Source organism: Gopherus flavomarginatus, chromosome 2 (genome assembly GCF_025201925.1).
Source record: "Gopherus flavomarginatus isolate rGopFla2 chromosome 2, rGopFla2.mat.asm, whole genome shotgun sequence".
NCBI classification, from domain to species: Eukaryota; Metazoa; Chordata; order Testudines; family Testudinidae; genus Gopherus; species Gopherus flavomarginatus.
The window spans coordinates 212,117,986-212,138,585 of record NC_066618.1 but is presented as its reverse complement, the minus strand read 5'-3'; the positions used below and the strand labels follow the sequence as shown (position 1 = coordinate 212,138,585).

At 39.8% G+C, this 20,600-nt stretch overlaps 1 protein-coding gene across 19 annotated transcripts in view; it reads right to left on the bottom strand.

The window, feature by feature from the left end:
- Positions 1–8,247: 8,247 nt before the first annotated feature.
- Positions 8,248–20,600, bottom strand: part of EPB41L3 (erythrocyte membrane protein band 4.1 like 3) — a 146,067-nt gene continuing 133,714 nt past the window's right edge. For 12 of the 19 annotated variants that reach the window (XM_050942108.1, XM_050942117.1, XM_050942119.1 and 9 more), the window contains 10 exons: positions 17,477–17,551; positions 16,970–17,071; positions 15,322–16,047; positions 14,689–14,811; positions 13,808–14,194; positions 12,250–12,384; positions 11,125–11,223; positions 10,059–10,139; positions 9,684–9,801; positions 8,248–8,414 (listed from right to left, as the gene is read on the bottom strand). In XM_050942108.1, coding sequence (XP_050798065.1) covers positions 9,691–9,801; positions 10,059–10,139; positions 11,125–11,223; positions 12,250–12,384; positions 13,808–14,194; positions 14,689–14,811; positions 15,322–16,047; positions 16,970–17,071; positions 17,477–17,551 — 1,839 coding nt within the window. In that variant the 3' untranslated portion in view covers positions 8,248–8,414; positions 9,684–9,690. The remainder of the gene's footprint in view (positions 8,415–9,683; positions 9,802–10,058; positions 10,140–11,124; positions 11,224–12,249; positions 12,385–13,807; positions 14,195–14,688; positions 14,812–15,321; positions 16,048–16,969; positions 17,072–17,476; positions 17,552–20,600) is intronic. The other 7 variants (XM_050942121.1, XM_050942102.1, XM_050942106.1 and 4 more) reach the window with 6 other exon arrangements.

Here is a 20,600-nt window from a genome sequence, read left to right as displayed (position 1 = left end):
TCTCCACTCCCCTCCTCTAGGACACTAGTGGGGCAATTAATATTCCAATTTAGGGGCAAGAAATGGCACTCTGAACCCCACCCCCCCAAAGAAGAGAGAGTGAGACCCATCATAATCGTGCTGGCAATTTTCCACACAGTATACAAGTGGGTAATGAAGTCTTGCAGTGACATGTAATCATGTCACCTGAACTGGAATCCATCTTTAACCTGTTGTCTTTCTATTAAGATGGAGTAGGTGGGAACCCAGAGGGACAAAGGATTCCTGCCTTATGCAAAATATATATAAATGGGTGAAACAGAACAAAGAGGGAGTGGAGCCATCACGAAGGATCGCCTAGCTACCACCTGAGCTGGAACAAGAGCCATACCAGGGGAAAGAGTTGTGCCCAGGCCTGGAAGGTGTCCAGTCTGAGGAAAAAACTTACTGCAGCATCTCTAAGGGTAAGATTATCTGTATTCAGTTTGATTAGACATAGATTTGCATGTTTTTATTTTATTTTGCTTGGTGACTTAATTTGTTCCGTCTGTTACTACTTGGAACCACTTAAAGCCTACTTTCTGTATTTAATAATCACTTTTTACTTATTAATTAACTCAGAGTATGTGTTAATACCTGGGTGGGCAAACAGCTGTGCATATCTATCAGTGTTATAATGGGAAAACAATTTATGAGTTTACCCTGTATAAACTTATACAGGGTAAAATGCATTTATTTGAGTTTAAACCCTATTGGGACTTGGGCGTCTGAGTGTTAAAGACAGGAACATTTCCGTTAGCTGCTTTCAGGTAAGCCTACAGCTGTATGTGATTCAGACCGGAGTCTGGGTTTGCAGCAGGCTAGCGAGTCTGGCTCAAACCAGGCAGAGCACTGATGTCCTAACCTGACAGGGGAGGAAAGCAGGGGCAGAAGTAGACTTTGACACATCAGGTGGCAGCTCCCAAGGCGGGTTCTGTGATCCAACCTGTCACAGTGGCGTAGTCAGCAGGATCTGTGCACAGCTGATTGCTTTGAGGTACTGGTAGTGATTTTAAGTGAGTTTTAGGTGTGGTGGCTGAAGAACAGACAAAGTGGTTACTGGTTTGTTATTTTCTGTTTGCTTATTTCGGCTAAGGGAAGTAGGGATAGAAAAGGAAGCAAAATAAGTAAGAATGAAGATCAGAAGCAGCTGGAACTATACAAGTTGCAGATTGCCCAGAAAGGCTGAACACTAAGCGCTGGGAAAGTCTCTGTTAACTAAGGCTACGTCTACACTACAGGATAAATTCGAATTAGCTTAAACCGATTTTATAAAACAGATATTATAAAGTCGATTGTGCGTGTCCACACTAGGCACATTAATTCGGTGGTGTGCGTCCATGGTCTGAGGCTAGCGTCGATTTCTGGAGCGGTGCACTGTGGGTAGCTACTGTAAAATGAGGCCAATAACGTCGATTTGCGTCCACACTAACCCTAATCCGATATAGTAATATCGATTTTAGCATTACTCCTCTCGTTTTGTAGGAGTACAGAAATTGATTTAAAGAGCCCTTTAAATGGATATAAAGAGCAGTGTAGTGTGGACAGGTGCAGCGTTAAATCGATTTAACGCTGTTAAAATCGGTTTAACAGCGTAGTGTAGACCAGACCTAAGAAACCCATAAACCGAGTGCATCCCAGTTTCAGTGAACTGTAGACAGGTGTGGCCTAACCTCTGTGTTTATGCTGAAGCTGATTGGAGTGTCTAATTTAGCAAGACAGGAGGGGAGGGGGTTCTCTGTGGTAACCCAGCTCATCGAGTGACGGTCTCAAAGGAAGACAAATGGAAATTGATGTACAATTTGCCCGGGAAAAGGCTGCCCACCAGCCTGGACTTAAAAGACAAAACTATTAAGACACAGAAGCATGAACTGGCTGTAATGGAGTGGAAGAGGTGCACAGTGACTTGTATCGTGAGCTGGAAGTTGGGGTCCTGGTGACTGCTAAGGTGGGAACAAACCTCAAGGACTCTAGCTGGAAGCAAACCTAACCTGAGTGAAGGGGAGGGAGGTGGGGGATTTTGCTGGCCAGTGAAAAGTCTGTCATAGCTGGTAGCTATGAGCCTACAACTGGATCAGGGTCTCTTTCCCTATTGGGGGACACAGGACTGTCTACCCCATAGGGGAGCCCAAAACCATGTGTGCTGGCAAGTCGGTAATGAAGTCTTGCAGTGACATGTGTGTGTGACGGGTTGGATCACAGAACCCCCCTGGGAGCTGCCACCTGATGTGCCAAGACTACTTCTACCCCTGCCTTCCCTGCCAGCTCGGGGCCCCAGCACCTTGTCTTGCTGAGCCAGACACTTCCATCTGCTCCAAGACCCAGGGTCTGAATTACTTGCCCCAAAGCTGCAGGTTTACCTGAAAGCAGCTAACAGACATGTTCTTGTCTTTAACAGTCAGATGCCCAAGTCCCAATGGGGTCTAAACCCAAACAAATCCGTTTTACCCTGTATAAAGCTTATACAGGATAAACTCATAAATAGTTTGCCCCCTATAACACTGATAGAGAGATGCATGGTTGTTTGCTCCACCAGGTATTAATACATACTCTGAGTTAATTAATAAGTAAAAAGTTATTTTATTAAATACAGAAAGTAGGATTTAAGTGGTTCCAAGTAGCAACAGACAGAACAAAGTAAGTTACCAAGCAAAATGGTCCATACTTTGCATAATTACAATAGGCCCTCAGAGTTGTATTTCATATTTCTAGTTTCAGATACAAAAGCGGTAAATTTATATAAATAGGACTACACTCAGTAGATTATAAGCTTTGTAATGATACCTTACAAGAGACCTTTTGCATGAAGCATATTCCAGTTATATTATAGTCACTCATTAGCATATTTTTATAAACAAATTGTGGGGCACCAAAGTTGTGGAGCGGTGCTGGAGCCCTGCTCCTTGCTGCGATGCCAAGGATCTTCGGTGCCAAGGTTCTCTCACGCCAGCATCCTTCCTCGGCATGGATTCACGGACCGAAGCTGGGGTGCTCCGCACCAGGCCCTGGCAGTCAAGTGCTGCTGGATGGAGCATAGCTTCCATCAGTAATTGTTTTAAATGGAAGTCACGCTCCTTTCTAGTTCTAGGCTTGAAAGCCTTACAAATATTGCAGCGCTCAGACTGATGCACCTCCCCTAGACACCTCAGGCATGAGTTGTGGGGATCGCTATTAGGCATAGACTTTCGGCATACACTGTTATACTTAAACCCTTGGGATTGAGGCATGCCCTAAAGCCCAAGGCAGGGTAAGAGGATAGGAATGATCCCACTCACCAATTTCTATACTAACTATAAACAACACTACACTATTTACTAAAACAAGAAACTGGGTAGGACTAGGTACTAGGCTAAGGGAACACTTGCAAGCAAGCGAAATGCAGTTCCAATGTCGCCACAGATGGTAAGAAGGAACTGAAGGGGGGATCAGATTGGCAGGGTCATATATACGAGGGTGCCACTCCAGGGGGCTCCCTAGCCAACCGTACAGGAGCTGTTAAGGGAAAAAGTTTCCTACAACCATGCACACGGCATGCACACACCAGATTGGAATCAATGTGAACAAGCACTCGAAGAAGAATCTTGTTTCTGAAGTGGCACAAACTTTAGTGATAAAGGTGCTTCCTCTGTGCACTCTTAACTCAAGCAGCATTTGCACCTGGAGAATGATGCCCTCTTTGGAAGTAACTGAATTAATACAATCCCTCATTTTCTTTTTCACACAGAAATTATGATAGAATGAACCCTCATCTTGGCACTCATATTTAGTAAATATTTTTAACTAAGCCCGGTGGTCCACAGAGCACTTCAAGGTATTCTATGTAGTTTCTTCTGTCACAAAGTGGACCCATTTGTCTTATTCAAGCAGCTATGCTTCTTGCTACTAGCTGCAGTTCAATCCCCAAACTCCCAGGGTTTCCAGAAGTTTTGTTTTCATCAGCTAAACTCAAAGAAACAAGCATCTCCCTGAACAACTGCTTTTTTGTCCCTCTTCTTTGGGAGTTTCTTTGGTATATATTCAGCTGCGGTCAAATTTATGGACACCACCAAAACTGAAGACCTATAAAACATACAGAGGGGCAGAACTGAACTGCAAAGGGATCTTGAGAGAGATTAGAGCAGTAAGGACTGCAGACAACAGGAAGAGATTCAATATTAATGAACAAAAACCTCTGCCCAGAGAGATGCAACCAAGTAACTTGTTTTCATTATAGCTCCTTAATATTGGCCTGATATATTACTTTTACTTCATATAACCAGGCACTATAGTTGCTGCAGGGATGACATGGATTCATAACTGTGAGGTGGGGCAGGAAGGGGTGTCCACAATATGGAAAAGGTTGAGACCACTCTTCCAGTCCAATCCCCCTTATAGGGTTTGGGACTTGCTTGCCTTAGATGCTGCCTTTTTTCCTCGTGTTTCACTGCAATGGCTGAAATCAGCTGAAGACCTCTTGCTAGTATTAACAGACCTCTGAAGAATGAAGGTATAGTGGTTTTTGTATAGGGTCGCTGATAGTAACCCAGGCTTTGGCAGACTATCAAAGCATGATGCAAGTAAATTTGATCAAACATTTGGGGGATAGATAGCTCAGTGGTTTTAGCATTGGCCTGCTAAACCTAAGGTTGTGAGCTCAATCCTTGAGGGGGCCATTTAGGGATCTGGGGCAAAATTGGTACTTGGTCCTGCTAGTGAAGGCAGGGAACTAGACTCAATGTCCCTTCCAGTTCTATGAGATAGACCTATCTCCATATATCATTATTAACAGGCAAGGGTAATCTGAAGTGTTGTCTACTGCTGGCAGCTTCAATATTTTATATATAACATATATGTACATATAACATTGTACATATAACATTGTTATAACAATGGGTGTATAAACAAAATATTTACATAAGTTGAAGTAGCACTCAAGTTGAAGAAAGGTTGAGGCATAGGAGTAGGATTCAGATGATTAGGGTTGAGTTCTGTCCAGATTTCCTGAGCGCGTCATATAGCCCCTCTGTGCATTCAATCTCCATCTATATAATGGGGATACTAATATCATCTCACCACTAGTGCTTGTGAATTGGGAAGATTCTATGGTTCACGACTACATGGAAAAGCCAATAAATAAAATACTGAAATTTGGATTGTGTCTCACAATCTTTTACGACATAACAGAGGAAATCGGTATCAGATTTTCCTGAATTACAAGTTGGTTTCAAGACTGAAGCACAGCCTCATTGTCTAATTTACCTGAAAATGTGTTAACAAGGATCAATATCTGAATGGGAGCTGACAAAGTGATTATTTGTCACCCCCCAGCCTTCCTCCAGCTGAACAAATCTTGTCTGTTTGAAGAATATGAGTGAAGACATCGGTTCAGGTTCTGATCTAATTTCTGAATATGGAGGCCTATCAGAAAATTCCTGTAATGCTTGAACTTGCTATTATTACATTAATAAGTAATGTTGACCCTCAAAAAGCTTAAGAAAGATCAATGCTAACTGATTCCTAAGGACAGTATTTGTTTTTAATGATTATCAGATTATTATATTTATACTTTCTGTATCTAGAATGGTGACACCTGCTACGTTTCTTTTTTACCTACACATCAGGATCCCTTATCTTAATGATGCAGAACAGCCCGTTCAGTCAGTGCTGTATTCTCAGGAATTATTATTCCAGCTGTAATGGAGTGAGATTTCTCTCCGTATTGGTCTGTGTTAGTAATGGTGCAGGTCTTGTGACAGTTTGTTTGTACGGACTGTTATATGGCTCAGAGCTGGACAAGTGAGAAGAGACCGAGACAAAAGGCATCTGGTAGAAACAGGAAAGTGTTCTTTATTTCATGTGGCACAGCATTAGGCAGACAACCCAAGAAACAGTCACTAACAAAAATCAAAACTATTATTCCCAGGGACCATCCCAAGGAATTACCCCAAACAAAGGTCTGCTGCTAACAATGACTGAGATGTCATTGCCGATCCACTCTAATCTTCTCTTACTCTGTACATGCTTAGGCCATATCCTAGCTTTTTAAGGAGACTAACCTCAAAGATACAGTATCTTCAGACAGCATACATACTGTACATAATCACTATAGTACATTTCCCTCAAGCCATGCTACAATATAATGCTAAGGGTAACTCTGGACAGAAGGCAGTATAGTAGCCACGCACAACTCTGAGGTAACATAATGCTGTTTCTTAGCTGACAAGGTAAGGGCCACCTGAGGGAAGATCAATATGGCTTCAGAGTCTATTTTTAAACTCTTGATGCAGAAGCAAGAGCCTGGAATGTAGTCTGCTGAGAAACAGGGTAGATACCTCTTCTCTCTGTAGCTGACGGTGGTGGGGGGGGGAAGGGGGAGGAAAGAAATCCTATTCTAGGAAGGAACAGAATTTATAGACATATTGTTATATTAGGAAGAGGGTTAGGAAGAGAACTCCAAAAATATGGACGTAAGAACACAATCTTTGCATTATTCATTAGGTAATAGGTGAGAGATGACTGATGTGCTAGAAGGGCAGATACATAAAGGGAGGTCTTAAACAACAAAGACATGAAGAATGGCTGACTGAAAACATTATTTTAGAGAGACAGTAGAGCAGTCAAAACCTCAGGAGATTTCTTTTTTAATTATTAACTACAGAGTCTTCTCTTGATATATTCTCTTTTCTTTCTTTCTAAATTAAGAAAATAAATACTTGTAACAAATCTGTGGGCCAAATCCTGCCCTCCACTGAAGTCACCTCCATTGAAGTCAATGAGAGGGAGCTCTGTGTACACAAGTTCACTTATATTTATTTCTTGCATCCTACCAGGGTTTATGGATTGACGGGTGAGTTAGCCTCTACGAATTCATCTTAAATCACCAAGGGAATGCCAGCCAAGTGTGGTCAAGGAGCAAGCAACAGCAAACAGAAAAGTAAGGATTCTCTTAAATAGATAATTCATCCATGATTCAGAGCAAATACATAAAAGAAAACACATCTTGAGCCAATGCTACATTTTCATTATAATTTTGTTAGCCAAACACAAATAATTTCCATTTAACTTAACTGAAACACAGTACACCACTATAGAAAAAAGAAGCATAATGTTCTTTTTCCTTTGCTAACATCATTTTACCCAAAGGAGTACACTTTCATATTATTATCCTGTAGGCTCCCCTGCAAACTCCAGTTGTCTGCACAGCATACTGTGGTCTATTGTATGACAGGACACACCTACTATGCAGATGAATAAAGCCTTTGATATCATACAGATATTACTTGGGTTTTGAATATAAAAACAGTGGATTCTTTTGGACACAGAACAATACAATTTTGGATGCATTTACCACTTTTATTTCACTATGCAGAAACATACATTCACCATGTGTTGTGACGCAGCTGAGAGTGTAACGGAGACTATATCCCTTCAGTGGATATTATAATGGAATACTAATGAGTTTTCCGAGGATGTTCTGTACATTTTAAGGCTTGGCTCTGAACTAGATCATAAATGGTGCTGACCAGATTCTGAAATGAAACATTTTTTTCTCTGAGAACAAAAGGAAAGTCAATAAAAAACCATCAAGGTTATTTCAGAGTAATAATTTTGTAACACTATAAACTAAGGAAAATACAGACTTTCTCCAAAATAACTACATATAATTTACAGGGTTAGAACTTCTGAAGGGTGACTGGAAACTTTCTGACTTAAACTCTGAATAATGCTGACAAAAAATCTTAAAGTCAAGTAAATGTGCTGAAATCTTTACTACCTCACAAGGTATTAAATCAGGTATGCAAAGCACATTTTGTAAGAATTTAAATATTTTGATAAGATTAGAGATTCATCATTTTTTTTAAATCAGGCAACAGTAATAAAACCAGATAAAACAAATACAAGATTCAAATTGTTTCCTGAATAAACTGTGTTATTGGCACATCTAATGTGTGATAAAACATTATACACAGTACCTATACAGCTTCTAGCAGTTTAGGGTAATCTTCAGTTACAGTATCCATAAACAAAAGGTTTGCCACCTAACAAATTTTAGTATGTTTAGACTTAATAAAACGTGAAAGGCATGAACTGTTTATGTGTTACATTAGATCACTGTTTATATTGTTTATGAACGTGCAGGTATAGCTGAAACTTAGATATAAGGAAAATTTAAAATGATGCTTTTCTGTAAATTTATCGTTGCTTCATGCAATATTGTTTTACTGATGCTGATTCAGATTGCTTTATACGGGAAAATATCTCTGCCAATGTCTTTATTAGCATTTACGATCAATTCTTCGGTACTGAAATTTTCCATGGACAGATACAAGTCAGTCAGGTTAGAACTGAGACTCCATATAGGCTCTGGTATTCCTAAGGGTGTGCATGACTGGATTCGTATGCAAGCTAAATTACTCCTGCAGGAAAGAGAACCGAGTTAATGATTTGAAACAACTGAGTTTCTCTCTCTCTCAAATCAAGGGTGAAAAGGGGCTCATGTTGAATACTTCAACTGACAACAATATTATAACCACATGATTCCAGTATAAGTAACTGCCAACCTTGGGCCTGATCCAAGGTGCATTGGAAAGACCCCCATTGATTTCAGTGGGCTTTGGATCAGGCCACTTTACTGTTTTCTCTGAATTGATTAGCAGACGACCATAACTGTTATTGGTGCTCATTCCTTAAGGACTGGCACCATTTTCCAAAGTAAGTAGTAGTGGTCTTACTCACATTTGCTTTAGGCATTTATATTTCCTCATCCAAAGCAGGAAAGGAGTAAACTTTCAAGAGATGCTGCACATCATACTATGTTACTTATACCAAATGCTAGGGAATACATAGTGCTTCAAGAATATGATGCTGCTATCATTTCAGACAAATTAGACACGCAGCCTCTTTTTGTGGGTGCATACAGCATTCAAAGCAGCCTATTGATGATGCTGTCATTAAGAGCTCTTGCATAGCAGGTTAGTATGCATGATATGTTTCTGCACATACAGTAAATATATTATCAAGATGACTGTTCAGCCAAACTTAGTTGGAAAGCATGCCTTTACTGAAGACAGCTTGACTCAAGAAAAGCTGCATTATTATCTCATCCTGAGAAACAATGCCACTTCCAAACACAAAATATCCTTACAAAACACAAGAAAGTCAAGACATCCAAATATTGACACAACAATGAATTTGGGTTTAATAAAAGTAAATTGGACCACAAAGCTTTACAAGTTTGCACTAAAATCCTAAATTGTGCCATATTTGTGTTTAAAATAGGGTAAGTAACTATAATTATTTCCCTCAGCATTTTAAAAGAAATTAAAATTGTACCTTTAAGAACAAAATGCTTTTGTTCTTAAGTCACATATATAAACAGACAACAAATTTTTGATCGCAGAGTTAGAAATTTTAGGAATACATCAAAGCACGGATGAGTAACATCCAGAGAGACAACAAAAGCAAATTTCCGTTTCTCTAACTGGCACTATTAAACAAAGAAAAATACATCAACCTAAATGTGTATAATTTACATCTGAAGTAAATTCCAGAATTAATATTTGGCTCACATGGTTTTTGCAAATGCCAGTGAGAGAAATAAGGAGTTAGAGGTGAATTATGGTAGGAGAATGTCTTAGCTGCATGCCAGCCAGTGAGTGCCTAGGAAAATCATCTATTCTTCTTACCTGTGGGTCAATCCTCCCCATCTTCTGGTGTGATTTCTGTCTCTTTATGTACCACTACTTTGGTCACTGACATGTCAGGGTGCTGCTCTTTGGCCTCTTTAATTGCCTGAGCCAGCGCCTAGCCCAAGGAAACCACAGAAGGGCAAAAACAAAAAGGAGGTGGAACATGCATGATCAGTAGCAAGGTGGAGAGATTCATGAGAAATTACACAATTTACAAATGAGGAAAAATGATTTAAATATACTATCATTGATTTAAATACTAATCCAGTTTAAGGCATGCCAGTATGAACAGTGTTTTAAAGCTTAAGGTTAAATATACCCTCTTTGGTAGTTTTCAGTTCAGGGCAGCTTTTTATAGCTTATATACTCTACCTGATCATGGTCAATATCTGCATCTCCTGTGATGACTATTCGTTTTTCAATTCTTGTCTCTGAAATGCCTCCTTTCACAGTCTAAAAGTGAGAGGAACAAATACAAATAAACACTCATTTAAAAGTGGTGCTGCTTGTTCAAAGAAACAGTTCCAGAATCTGAAGATAAACGAGCAGGAACAGTTCACTTAGCAAGAGTTTCAGAAAAGATGGTTATACAGTGCATATATCAGAATGGTTGACATCAACTGCATATCCAACATATGAAAGAAAAGCATGGGTATACAGCATATCTACATGCACAACAGAAGAAACACAAAGCCTCTGCTCCCACTTAAGTCCTACTGTGAGGGCTCTTAAGTGGGGTGTGACCTTGTGTGACTCCTTTGCCCAGAGATGAATTTCACCCAGATAGGCTTAAATCCTGGCCCCAGTAGGTATGTCTGCACAGCAACTAGACACCCATAGCTGGCCTGTGCCACCTGGCGTGGGCTTGCGCTGTGGGGCTGTTTTATTGCTGTGTAGACTTCGGGGTTTGGGCTGGAGCCTGAGGTCTGGGACCTCCTGCCCCATAGGGTCCTAGAGCCCAGACCTCCTCCTGAACCCAGAAGCCTTGCACAGCAATCAAACTACCCCGCAGCCTGAGTCGGCTGGCATGGGCCAGCCGTAGGTTTTCTTTTGCTGTGTAGACATACTCGGTGAGGATAATGGGAGTTATGCTTAGGGAGGAAAGATGGTCCAGGGGTTGGGGTGCTAGCCTGGGACTTGGAAGACCCAGATTCAATATCCTGCTCTGCCACAGACTTACTGGGTGACCTTGGGCAAGCCACCTAATCTCTTTGTGCCTCGTGTGTAAACTGGAGATAACAATTGGCCACCTCACAGGGATGTTGTGAGGTGCTCAGACACTACTGCCATAGGGACTACATAAGTATATACACTAGATAGGATTTCACACAGAAAATATTAGCATACATCCATATTCTGAAATAAATATTGATTTATACAGTCAGGTCAAAGTTCTGAAAATACATCTATTCGAAGACTGAACCCCTCATTTTCTTACTTTCGTGATGTGTGTTGTAGTTGTAGTACTGGTAGTTTCAGATGTGATGGTCTGTGCACTCATCAACACACCTGGCTCTGAGTCAGCACCAGAATCTGCCTAAATAGCCAAAAGAAAAAAAATGCCACAAATAGTTCGTGAAAAATGGAGATATTGGCTGAGCTTTCCTGTCTTTAGACTTCTGCATAAAGAATGTGGTTGATGATATAAACTACTTGCTGCTGGGATGTTCCTTTATAGCTGACAGTCTAGTCGATTTGACTGAAACAGCAGCATTTCTATTATGCCTGGTGGTGTTCAAAGTGCTTTGCAAATAGTTCCTATTGTGGCTACTTCTAGAGTGGAATGCAGCAACTGCTTAACAATAAACATCAACAGTTGGAACATGAAGTGAAGAATTCTACATGCAACTGGAACTGCCTGGAGAATTCAGAGGTAGAAGGTAATTGCTTGAGTTGGTATTTCATCTGAACACCAAAATTAATATCTTATTGTATTAAGAATATCTTAATATTCTTTTTGTCATACCCTTACAAAAAGAATGATGTAGTTCTGTAATGGCCAGGAGTGGTCAGACCCATCCCATAGGACTTGGATGTTATTTCATTACTTACGTTTCTACTTCAGAATTTTGCATCACGTCATAAGTTTACAAGAGTACTTTTGTTTATAATAATAATAGGAGATATACCTATCTCCTAGAACTGGAAGGGACCCTGAAAGGTCATTGAATCCAGCCCCCTGCCTTCACTAGCAGGACCAAGTACTGATTTATTGCCCCAGATCCCTAAGTGGCCCCCTCAAGGATTGAACTCACAACTCTGGGTTTAGCAGGCCAATGCTCAAACCACTGAGCTATCCCTCCCCCTTTTGTATGTGTCTCATACTGTTTTTTAAGGATATACATCAAAGTCCTGTAGTCTAAGCAGTGTTCACAAAAGACCGCATACTGGTACAAATAAGAGTGCCTTCAGATAAACATACATATTTATATAGTTCTTCTGTTTAGTATAGACTTACTATGGGTGATATTACTATTTAATACTGTAATATATTTAAAGCAGCTGACAGGTATTTTTTTTAGCCCTTGGCAGATTAGGCCCTGGGTCTTGCAGAGTTTCTTACCTGTGATGATTCATATGTAATGGTTTTTGTTTCTGTATGAACTATGGGAACTTCCTTGGTAGACATTTCAAGCTTCTCCCCACCTGGAGAAACACTGCCAAAGCTGATGGTTTCAGTCTTCACAACTGGTGACTGCTTCAATGGAAAAGTAATTGGAGCATTTATTAAAGCTTTTGGATTTCTCAGAGATTTTTTTTTTTGTTGGGGAGTGGAAAAAAATAAAATAAATGTGCTCTGCATTACAGGAAGGAAAAAAATGTCAGCATAATGGTCCATACATGTATATATGTTAACAATATTCCAAGGTGGTTTTTATATCTAATGCTAAGTTGTACTTCAAGAAAGATGACTTTAGAAAAGATGCAAATATTAAAAATTTGCTTATTTTAAAATACAATAGAACAGATTGACATTACAAGTTTATTTTCTTGTAATTACCTCTCAGAAAGAGAAGCAAAACAATATGAAGGTTTTTAACACTTTAGTACAAATAGGTTTAGAAATCCTGATAATGAGGCTAAAATGAGAAAACTTAGTAGTTTAAAACAAGGTAAATTATTTACAATTGAGACAAACAGAGAAGAACGTATTATTTTCTGTTCCTTTTGGACAAGTGAACTCTATAAATCTTAATGAACTTTCCTCAGGCAGTGGACACTGAATCCTTATGATAAGTTACATAAAAGGCATCAGTCTTCAGCACTGCACACTCCTTTAGGTAAAATATACATTGCATGTTGTCCAGGACCGGCCATACTGGTGGGCGACGGCCAAGGGTTCTGTGGTCCAGGGGATGCCATGCTCAAAAGGAAAGGAGTGGGGCAGGCCTGGGGTGTGAGGCTGTGGAAGGGAGCTCAGGGCAATGGGGAAGAAAACAGCAGGGTCTGGGGGCGACGGAGGGTTGGGGAGCCCAGGGAGGCAGCGGGGGCCAGTGGCACCAAAATACAAGTTTGGCCAGGGCGCCGTTTCCCCTAAGGCCGGCCCTGATGTTGTTGATAATGGAAACCAGCAACAAGGCTCAGAACGGCCATGCAAGAAATAAGAGGAGAAACAAACTGCCCATTATAAAGATGTGATAATGTAATCTACTACCTGTGTATATTTTATTTAACTCTTCATCAGTGGAGTTAATTTAGTCCAATACTGTATACATTATACCAGTGATAATCAAACCTCAGTGGGTCAGGAACCAAATTAGTAATCATCATTAGCCAAAAGAGCCACAGTAGTGTAAATTCATTGTTTCATTTATTACATATATATATATATATAGACACACACATACACACAAACACACACGCGCGAGTCTGTGTGTGTCTATATATATATATATTTTCTTCACAGCAAAATGATTGACCAAGTATTCTACAATTGGTTAATAATATAGCAAAAATATCCTGATTGGTTAATAATTAAATCACATGGTGTTTTAATATCATGTGCTGCAAAGAGCTGCAGGAGACTCATTAAAGAGCCACATGCGGCTCTCGAGCCCCAGTCTGAGTATCACTGCCTTATGCTTCAATGCAGAAATAACTGATTATTAATAACTAGTTACCTCAAAATGAGGTTTTCTTTCCAATGTATCGGAAACATGGACTGTTGCACTCTGCTCCTCCTCCTGCTGATGAGAAGCAGCAGCAATTCCTTCCCGCTTGGTTACAGCTTTATCAGCCTCCTCCCTTTTTTCCTCTTTAGCCCCCTCAGTCACAGCTGAACCCTCTCCTTTCATACTAGAAGCAACAGCAGATACTGCCTGTGCCATAGCATCCAGCTGATCTCCAGCCAATTTAACAGCATCCCCACTTGCATGCACATTCGTCACATATCTCTCCTCGACCAGTACAGTCTCCTGCACAACCTTCTTCACTGAATCCTGATATGGCTGAACCTCTTCCTTCATTTCGCTGACACTTATCTCCTGGCTGGCCTTTGTTTCCGTTTTCTGTAGGGAAATGGATCTAAATGTCAGAAGTGAAAAATAAAACTTAACCCAACTACTAATGCCAATGTACTGTAAATATAAGTAACAAATGATATTAAAGTTCGCCATTTTGTTTCTCCTGAGTTGCTTAAGTTTTTACTTTAAGGTAATTATTATAGCAAAAACACACCATGAATCAGCATTTAAAAAGGGGAGAAGAAATCTCATACTATCCTTTTTGTTTGTATCAATGCCCTAGCATTCTAAAAGCAAATAAAATATCCTGTAAAATGACAAAAGAAAAAAAAAGGAATAGAACTTGATTTTCTTGTGAGGTTTCCAGCTGTGATCTAGCTTAGGAAGTAAAAGGCACACCAACCATTTGCATTAATAATAACCATGCAGATTCTGAAATATCTATGAGTCAAACACACTTATGTGCAAATATAGGGAACAAAAGAAAAAAAATCAGTAGTGTGCAGATATAAAATTCATAGATGGAATCAAACGGCCACCTGAGCCCTGCTCTGTGAAGTAGAAGTAACCTCTCCTATGAACTCAGTTGGTTTTCTTGCAGACTCTAATAAACTGAAGATATCTGAACCATCCAAGGTTTTTTCACTGGAGGACTGTTTAGTCTAAGTGGACAAAGAAATGCAGAGTCATACACAAAAGAGAGACAGACACACACACCGATATGTTAATTGACAAAACTCTAGGCTGAGACAGAGGAAAGGAGGATAAGGTTGCAAGGACACAGACAGGTTAAAAACAGGAAAAGAATGGGAAAATAAATGAGCACAAATCTGTAATGACTATAAGCAGTAATTTAAAAGCATACTTGTTAGCACTGGGATTTTACTGGTTCAAGCAAACTGTTTTCCCCACCCCCCCCCCCCCACTACAAGCCACAGCAGCAATACTACATTTCAGCAACATGGATCTCTAAATAAATTTGAAAAGTTTAAAGCATTATAATGCCTGCTTTGGACTGTGGTACTGACTTAAATCATGAGAAAAAAAATAAACTGGGTTGGCTATTGTCAACATAAAGCCAAGCAGCAAGGTAGGGTAGTGTGAGGGTATTGTCTAAAAAACGTCATGCTTTAATCTTTAAACTGTGGCACAAAGTCAAAGCCACTTGTTACCACTACTCTTGATGCAGACGACTCAGAAACATAGTGAGCAGTAGCAATGGTAAATGGCTGTTCTCTGGAATATCTCCACTCAGACAGGCTCTTATCTTTCCGACCAAATGCCCCTGCTTTCAGAGCTTCACTGTCAAGGTGTTTTTCAGCTCTGCCAAACTGCAAGCTTCCCAGTGTACCATGAAAATCCTGGTCCATCTTTTGTGCTTTCTTCAAACTTTCCTCTTCAGGACTATGCAACTGAGACTCTGCTTCCTTTATAGGTGTTAAAGATTCGGACAGCTTTCTTTTTGTACTCTGTACATCGGATCCCCTCCTTGCTTTTTCGTCTGTGATGGGCTCTAGAATTTCATATTCAGCCACTACTGGAATGATTTTCACAGATTCTGGCATTCCCCTCTCCATTTTTTGAAATGCTTCTAGTGATGACTGCACTGTTTTCTCTCCCTCTTTAGCTTTACTTGTCATGGTTACAATTTTCCCGGATATAGTGTCATAGGACTTTCCTAAGGTGTACATTTTCTGTTTATTCTCCTCTTTTGATTGTATTTCATTTTCCAAGTCCTCAAAGCTTTGCATTTCAATGGTACTGGATTTTAATATCTCAGGTGGAATGTCACCAGTTTTACTGCGCACAGTCATGACTTTGTATGTCACAATTTTTTTCGATTCACCATCAACTACCTCAGTAGGTATTTTGTCTACAATAACCCAATCCTCAGTGCCCTATATTTGAAATATAAAAGCTACATTAGATTATCCAATTGCTTATTTTTGTTTTAGGAACACTAAAATATTAAAACTTAAGAAATCTGACGTAGCTATTTTGAGAACATGTAATAGCTGTACCAGGTACAGCAGCAATTAAGCTTATAAACAGCATCACTGTTTGCAACGTTAAATCTGCAAAGAGTTTCTTTTGTGACCCCCATTTGAGGCTATTTATAATTCACTTTAGGCACAGTCTTACTCTGATAACTTGCAGCTGAGTAGCATTTTAAAAAAATAAACACATCTGACTGGCTGTTTTTGAGTAATCCTGGCTGGCTATAAGCTCATGCACCATAACAATGACCTTTATTTTAAAGGAATAGGGTAAGTTATAAAAATAGGATAATTAGCCCATTCAGTCACTCCCCCCACTCCCATGCAAATATTATTTTGTGAAAGTACTTTGAGGTCTCAGGACAGCACGTTTGTATATGCAGAGTCTTAACTGAGTTTTCTTGCTTTTATGGGAATAAATCAGACTCCCTTAGCATTATTTAAATTTAGCTATGCAGTATATTAAATATCCTGAGTGTTGTGGATTTTGTTTGAACATAATTCAAAATATACAAATGCAACGTGCCCGTATACACATACAAGTATGCTACATGATCTAGTTTCAATTAGGGTGACCAGACAGCACGTTTGAAAAGTAAGTGTGTGAGTGCGTGTGCGTGTGCGTGTGTGTGTGTGAGAGTGTGAGTGTGAGAGGAGCCTATATAAGAAAAAGACCCCAAAATTGGGACTGTCCCTCTAAAATTGGGACATCTGGTCACCCCAGTTTCATTGTACACGGTGTCCAATTATTTATCCCTACAATAGTTTAATTTATTCAACTAAACCAATGCACTGGATTAAATAAAAATTAATTAAAAATAACCTCTAAGGATGATGGAACACTTTTCTGGAAAATGATTTGATGAGAAGTAACAACAGTGCCAGCAGATTCTCCTTCCTGCAGTTTCTTCTCTATCTCCCTTGGCTAATGGAAAAACCAGTAAGAATTCAAACTTCATCATCAAGATAATCTGAATTCACTTGACACCATAAAGGAAATTCATTCTAATGACAACAGTGCCTCATACACTAACATTTTCAGTGAGACTTCTGTACTCTGTAAAAGCATGCACAGTTAGAGAATTCTCCCCTCCCCCAGATCCATTCACCCAAGGCTGTTAATCACAGGGAAACAAATCTCTAGTAGGTAGACAAAATCTTTGGAGGGTACTTCTTCTCTGTCCCCAGCATTCTGCCCACAATAACATACCTACTTGTGGAGCATTTTTTTTACATAAAGTTGTGGCTTTGAAAAGGAAAAAGATAGCAAAAGAGTAACTCTATGCCAGTCTATTTGATTGCATTTTAAGAAAGTATGTTTTGTTTTTACCTGCGACTCCAGGAATGTAGTACTTCCCTTCTGCAAAAATATAAGTTTTTCAGATTTTTCTCTCTCTTCTTTGGTCTAATGAATAAGAGAGGGCCGGGGAGTAGACAGTTTTAATAACTGAAATGCATTCTTATTCCATACCAAATACAAACTTATCTATGTTTCATACATTTCTAATGTACAAGCAAACCATTCATTGCCAGACTATTTCATGTGAGAAATAGCAAACAGAATTAAACAGGAATGATTGTAGCAAAGAACTTTCCAAGCAATAATTAATAAATAAATGAATAAAATAAAAAATCCAGGAGTACCTCTTTGCTCAGGACATACAGGTGAATGAAAGATAGACACAGGGATGGATTTTAAGCAGCAGGCTACAACTTTATTAACTTACAACTGGGTATGGATGGTATATAACCACCCCATCTCATATACCAGACATTTAACAGAGTCTACTGTGGTGTTACAGGGCTCCCACCATATAACCAAAAACAACTTGTTCCACAGGGCCCAGCCCACTTCTGAGTCCTCTCACCCACTCCCCATGACGGGGATAGAGGTTTCAAATGGGGGATCTCAGTCTGTGTAAACTTAGGTCTCATTTACCACTGGTAGCTGGCCCATTTAGCCTTTATGCACACTGGACACAGGCTGTAAATTGTGACAAACTAAAGATTCCTAAATAGTCCCTTACTAACAGACTTCCAAATCCTATTCTTCTGTTCTTGAACTGTGCCTCCACAATGATGCAAGGAAAGTGAAGAACCCTTTGGAAACTAATCGTTTGGCCCAGTGTGGGGAAAAAATTCTGATCCCCCAAAAGAGTGATTGGTCAGACCCATCCCTTCCTATCCAGCATTCTGGAAACAAAACTCACTGTGGTTACAGCTAAAGGCAGGGAGGGGAGAGCAGATGAAGAGGCAAGAGACTCATGAAGTCCACGGGAAAGTTTAAATTGTTGGGCAGGATGTGGATGGACCAATCAGCTCCCAGTCCCCCCGACCCCAAAGCCAGCCATGAGAGGCAAGAATCCCAGGAGGCGGGACACAGCTTCTGCATCTTTGCACATGGGTTTTTACTCTAGGAGGGGTCCATCCCCTTTTCTGGTCCAACCAACATCCCACGAACTCACTTGTTGAGACAGGGGTGGGGACATTTCTCGGGCATGCACTCTCCCCTTCACTTGTAAGGAAATGCATTTTCATGATCAAATATCCCTCGCAGTGTGATGAGGGAGAGAGGGAGTTGTGGAAAAATCCCCATCTACTATAACATCCAGTGTATTATTTTTTATTATCTTTTTTGCAAGTATTATTGCTGAAGTGATAAAGGGTAATCTTTCAACAGTTAATGTGACATGTATTCTACATGTTTTAGTCACTTGAGAAGAATACAAATTTTAACAATGAAAAAACAGACAAAATAAGGAACACTTACAAACTATGCATGGAAAAATAACTCACTAAGCTTCCAGAAACAAACAGCTACTACTGGTTGAACCTCACTGACAAAAGCTCTGTGTTTGTTTTTTAAATCACATTTTCCTATTTTTTAAAATGTTAGTCTTTTGCCTATTGTTGTGTGAAACTGACTAATGGACTATACATTTCCTTATAGTAATCTTAGGTGTTACTTTTAACTGTACTACACAATTCTTAAGTGAGATTTAAGTAGACTGTATCTCTGAATTGATTACATTATTTTAAAAAAAGTGTAACTGGATGTTATCAAAACGCATATTAATATATCGTGTTCCAGAAGAACCATGCAATTTATTTAAACACCATACATTTCCAGCACATAGAATTATGTTATTTTGTATCACTCAATGCACTAGAGAGATCAGTGGTACTTAGTCTAGGTAAATGGGGCCATTATGACTTAATTTAGAATACAAATCACAAAAATTAGTAGAAGCAGCAAAGAGTCCTGTGGCACCTTATAGACTAACAGATGTATTGGAGCATGAGCTTGCATCCAGATGACATGCATCCGACGAAGTGGGTATTCACCCACGAAAGCTCATGCTCCAATACGTCTGTTAGTCTAAAATGTGCCACAGGACTCTTTGCTGCTTTTACAGATCCAGACTAACATGGCTACCCCTCTGAAAAATTAGTAGGTGATACTAAAAACTAATATCTCCCAGTTTCCTGTGTCAGATGTTACCAAATGGGTCAGTAGAGGGCCTAGAAAAATTTTAAGTTAATAATAATTCAAGGACTGATTTGGGGAAGACTAGGGTAACACCTGGGAAATGGTGTGCTGAGCTGAATGAAACTTATTATGGGTCAGATTATGATGCCCTGACTCCTGTTGAAAAACCCAGTTAAAGTCAGTGGGGCTAACAGTAGAGAAAGATTCTACTCTATCTGAGAAAGAATATTGTAATTTGACCCTATCTGACTGAGAAATAATAATAAAACTATCTGAGGGAAGACTGTTGTCATGAGACAATTCTCACAGCATCTGAATACTCCTTGACCTTTGTCAATCTGGGTACACTTGTATCTTCTCCTCCCATTTTTGCACTGGCTGTGGGTTTCCAAGTGGAATCTGAGGTATTGATTTTGATCTATAAATTGCTTGGAACCTGCCTGACAGACACTCACCTCTTTGGGCAATACTTGAGCAGGAATCCTTTTAGTTTATAAGAGAGGAAGGATACTGAGATGTCATGGTTAGTGAGGGCCCTTTGCCTTTGGAATTCCCCCTCTCACCATTGGTCCAGAAGAGCCCTCACATCTGTGCATCTTCAGAGCATTTTGCTGAACCTCATCTATTTGGGTGGATTTTGGGGAGAACTGAGGTGCATAATGGTGAAGTTAGGTGGCATGTAGGTTTTGAGAGCATTTAGGTGGTTTTGGGGGGAATGGCTGTTTTTGTGGGGAGTTTGTTTGCTACTGCTGGTTTTTTGTCTTACGTATGGGCTTGGGCTTTTATTTTGTTAAGGTGCCTAGAGTCTCACTGCGTTCAAAACAAAGTAAACAGGGATTTTTAGTTGCTTATACATTTTTATCAAGCCTCTCTCTATTGTATTTGGGCACATTTATCAAAATGACAACCAAAATGATTTCTATCAAAATAGTAGTAAGAAAAAAAGCCATTTCAATAACCACCT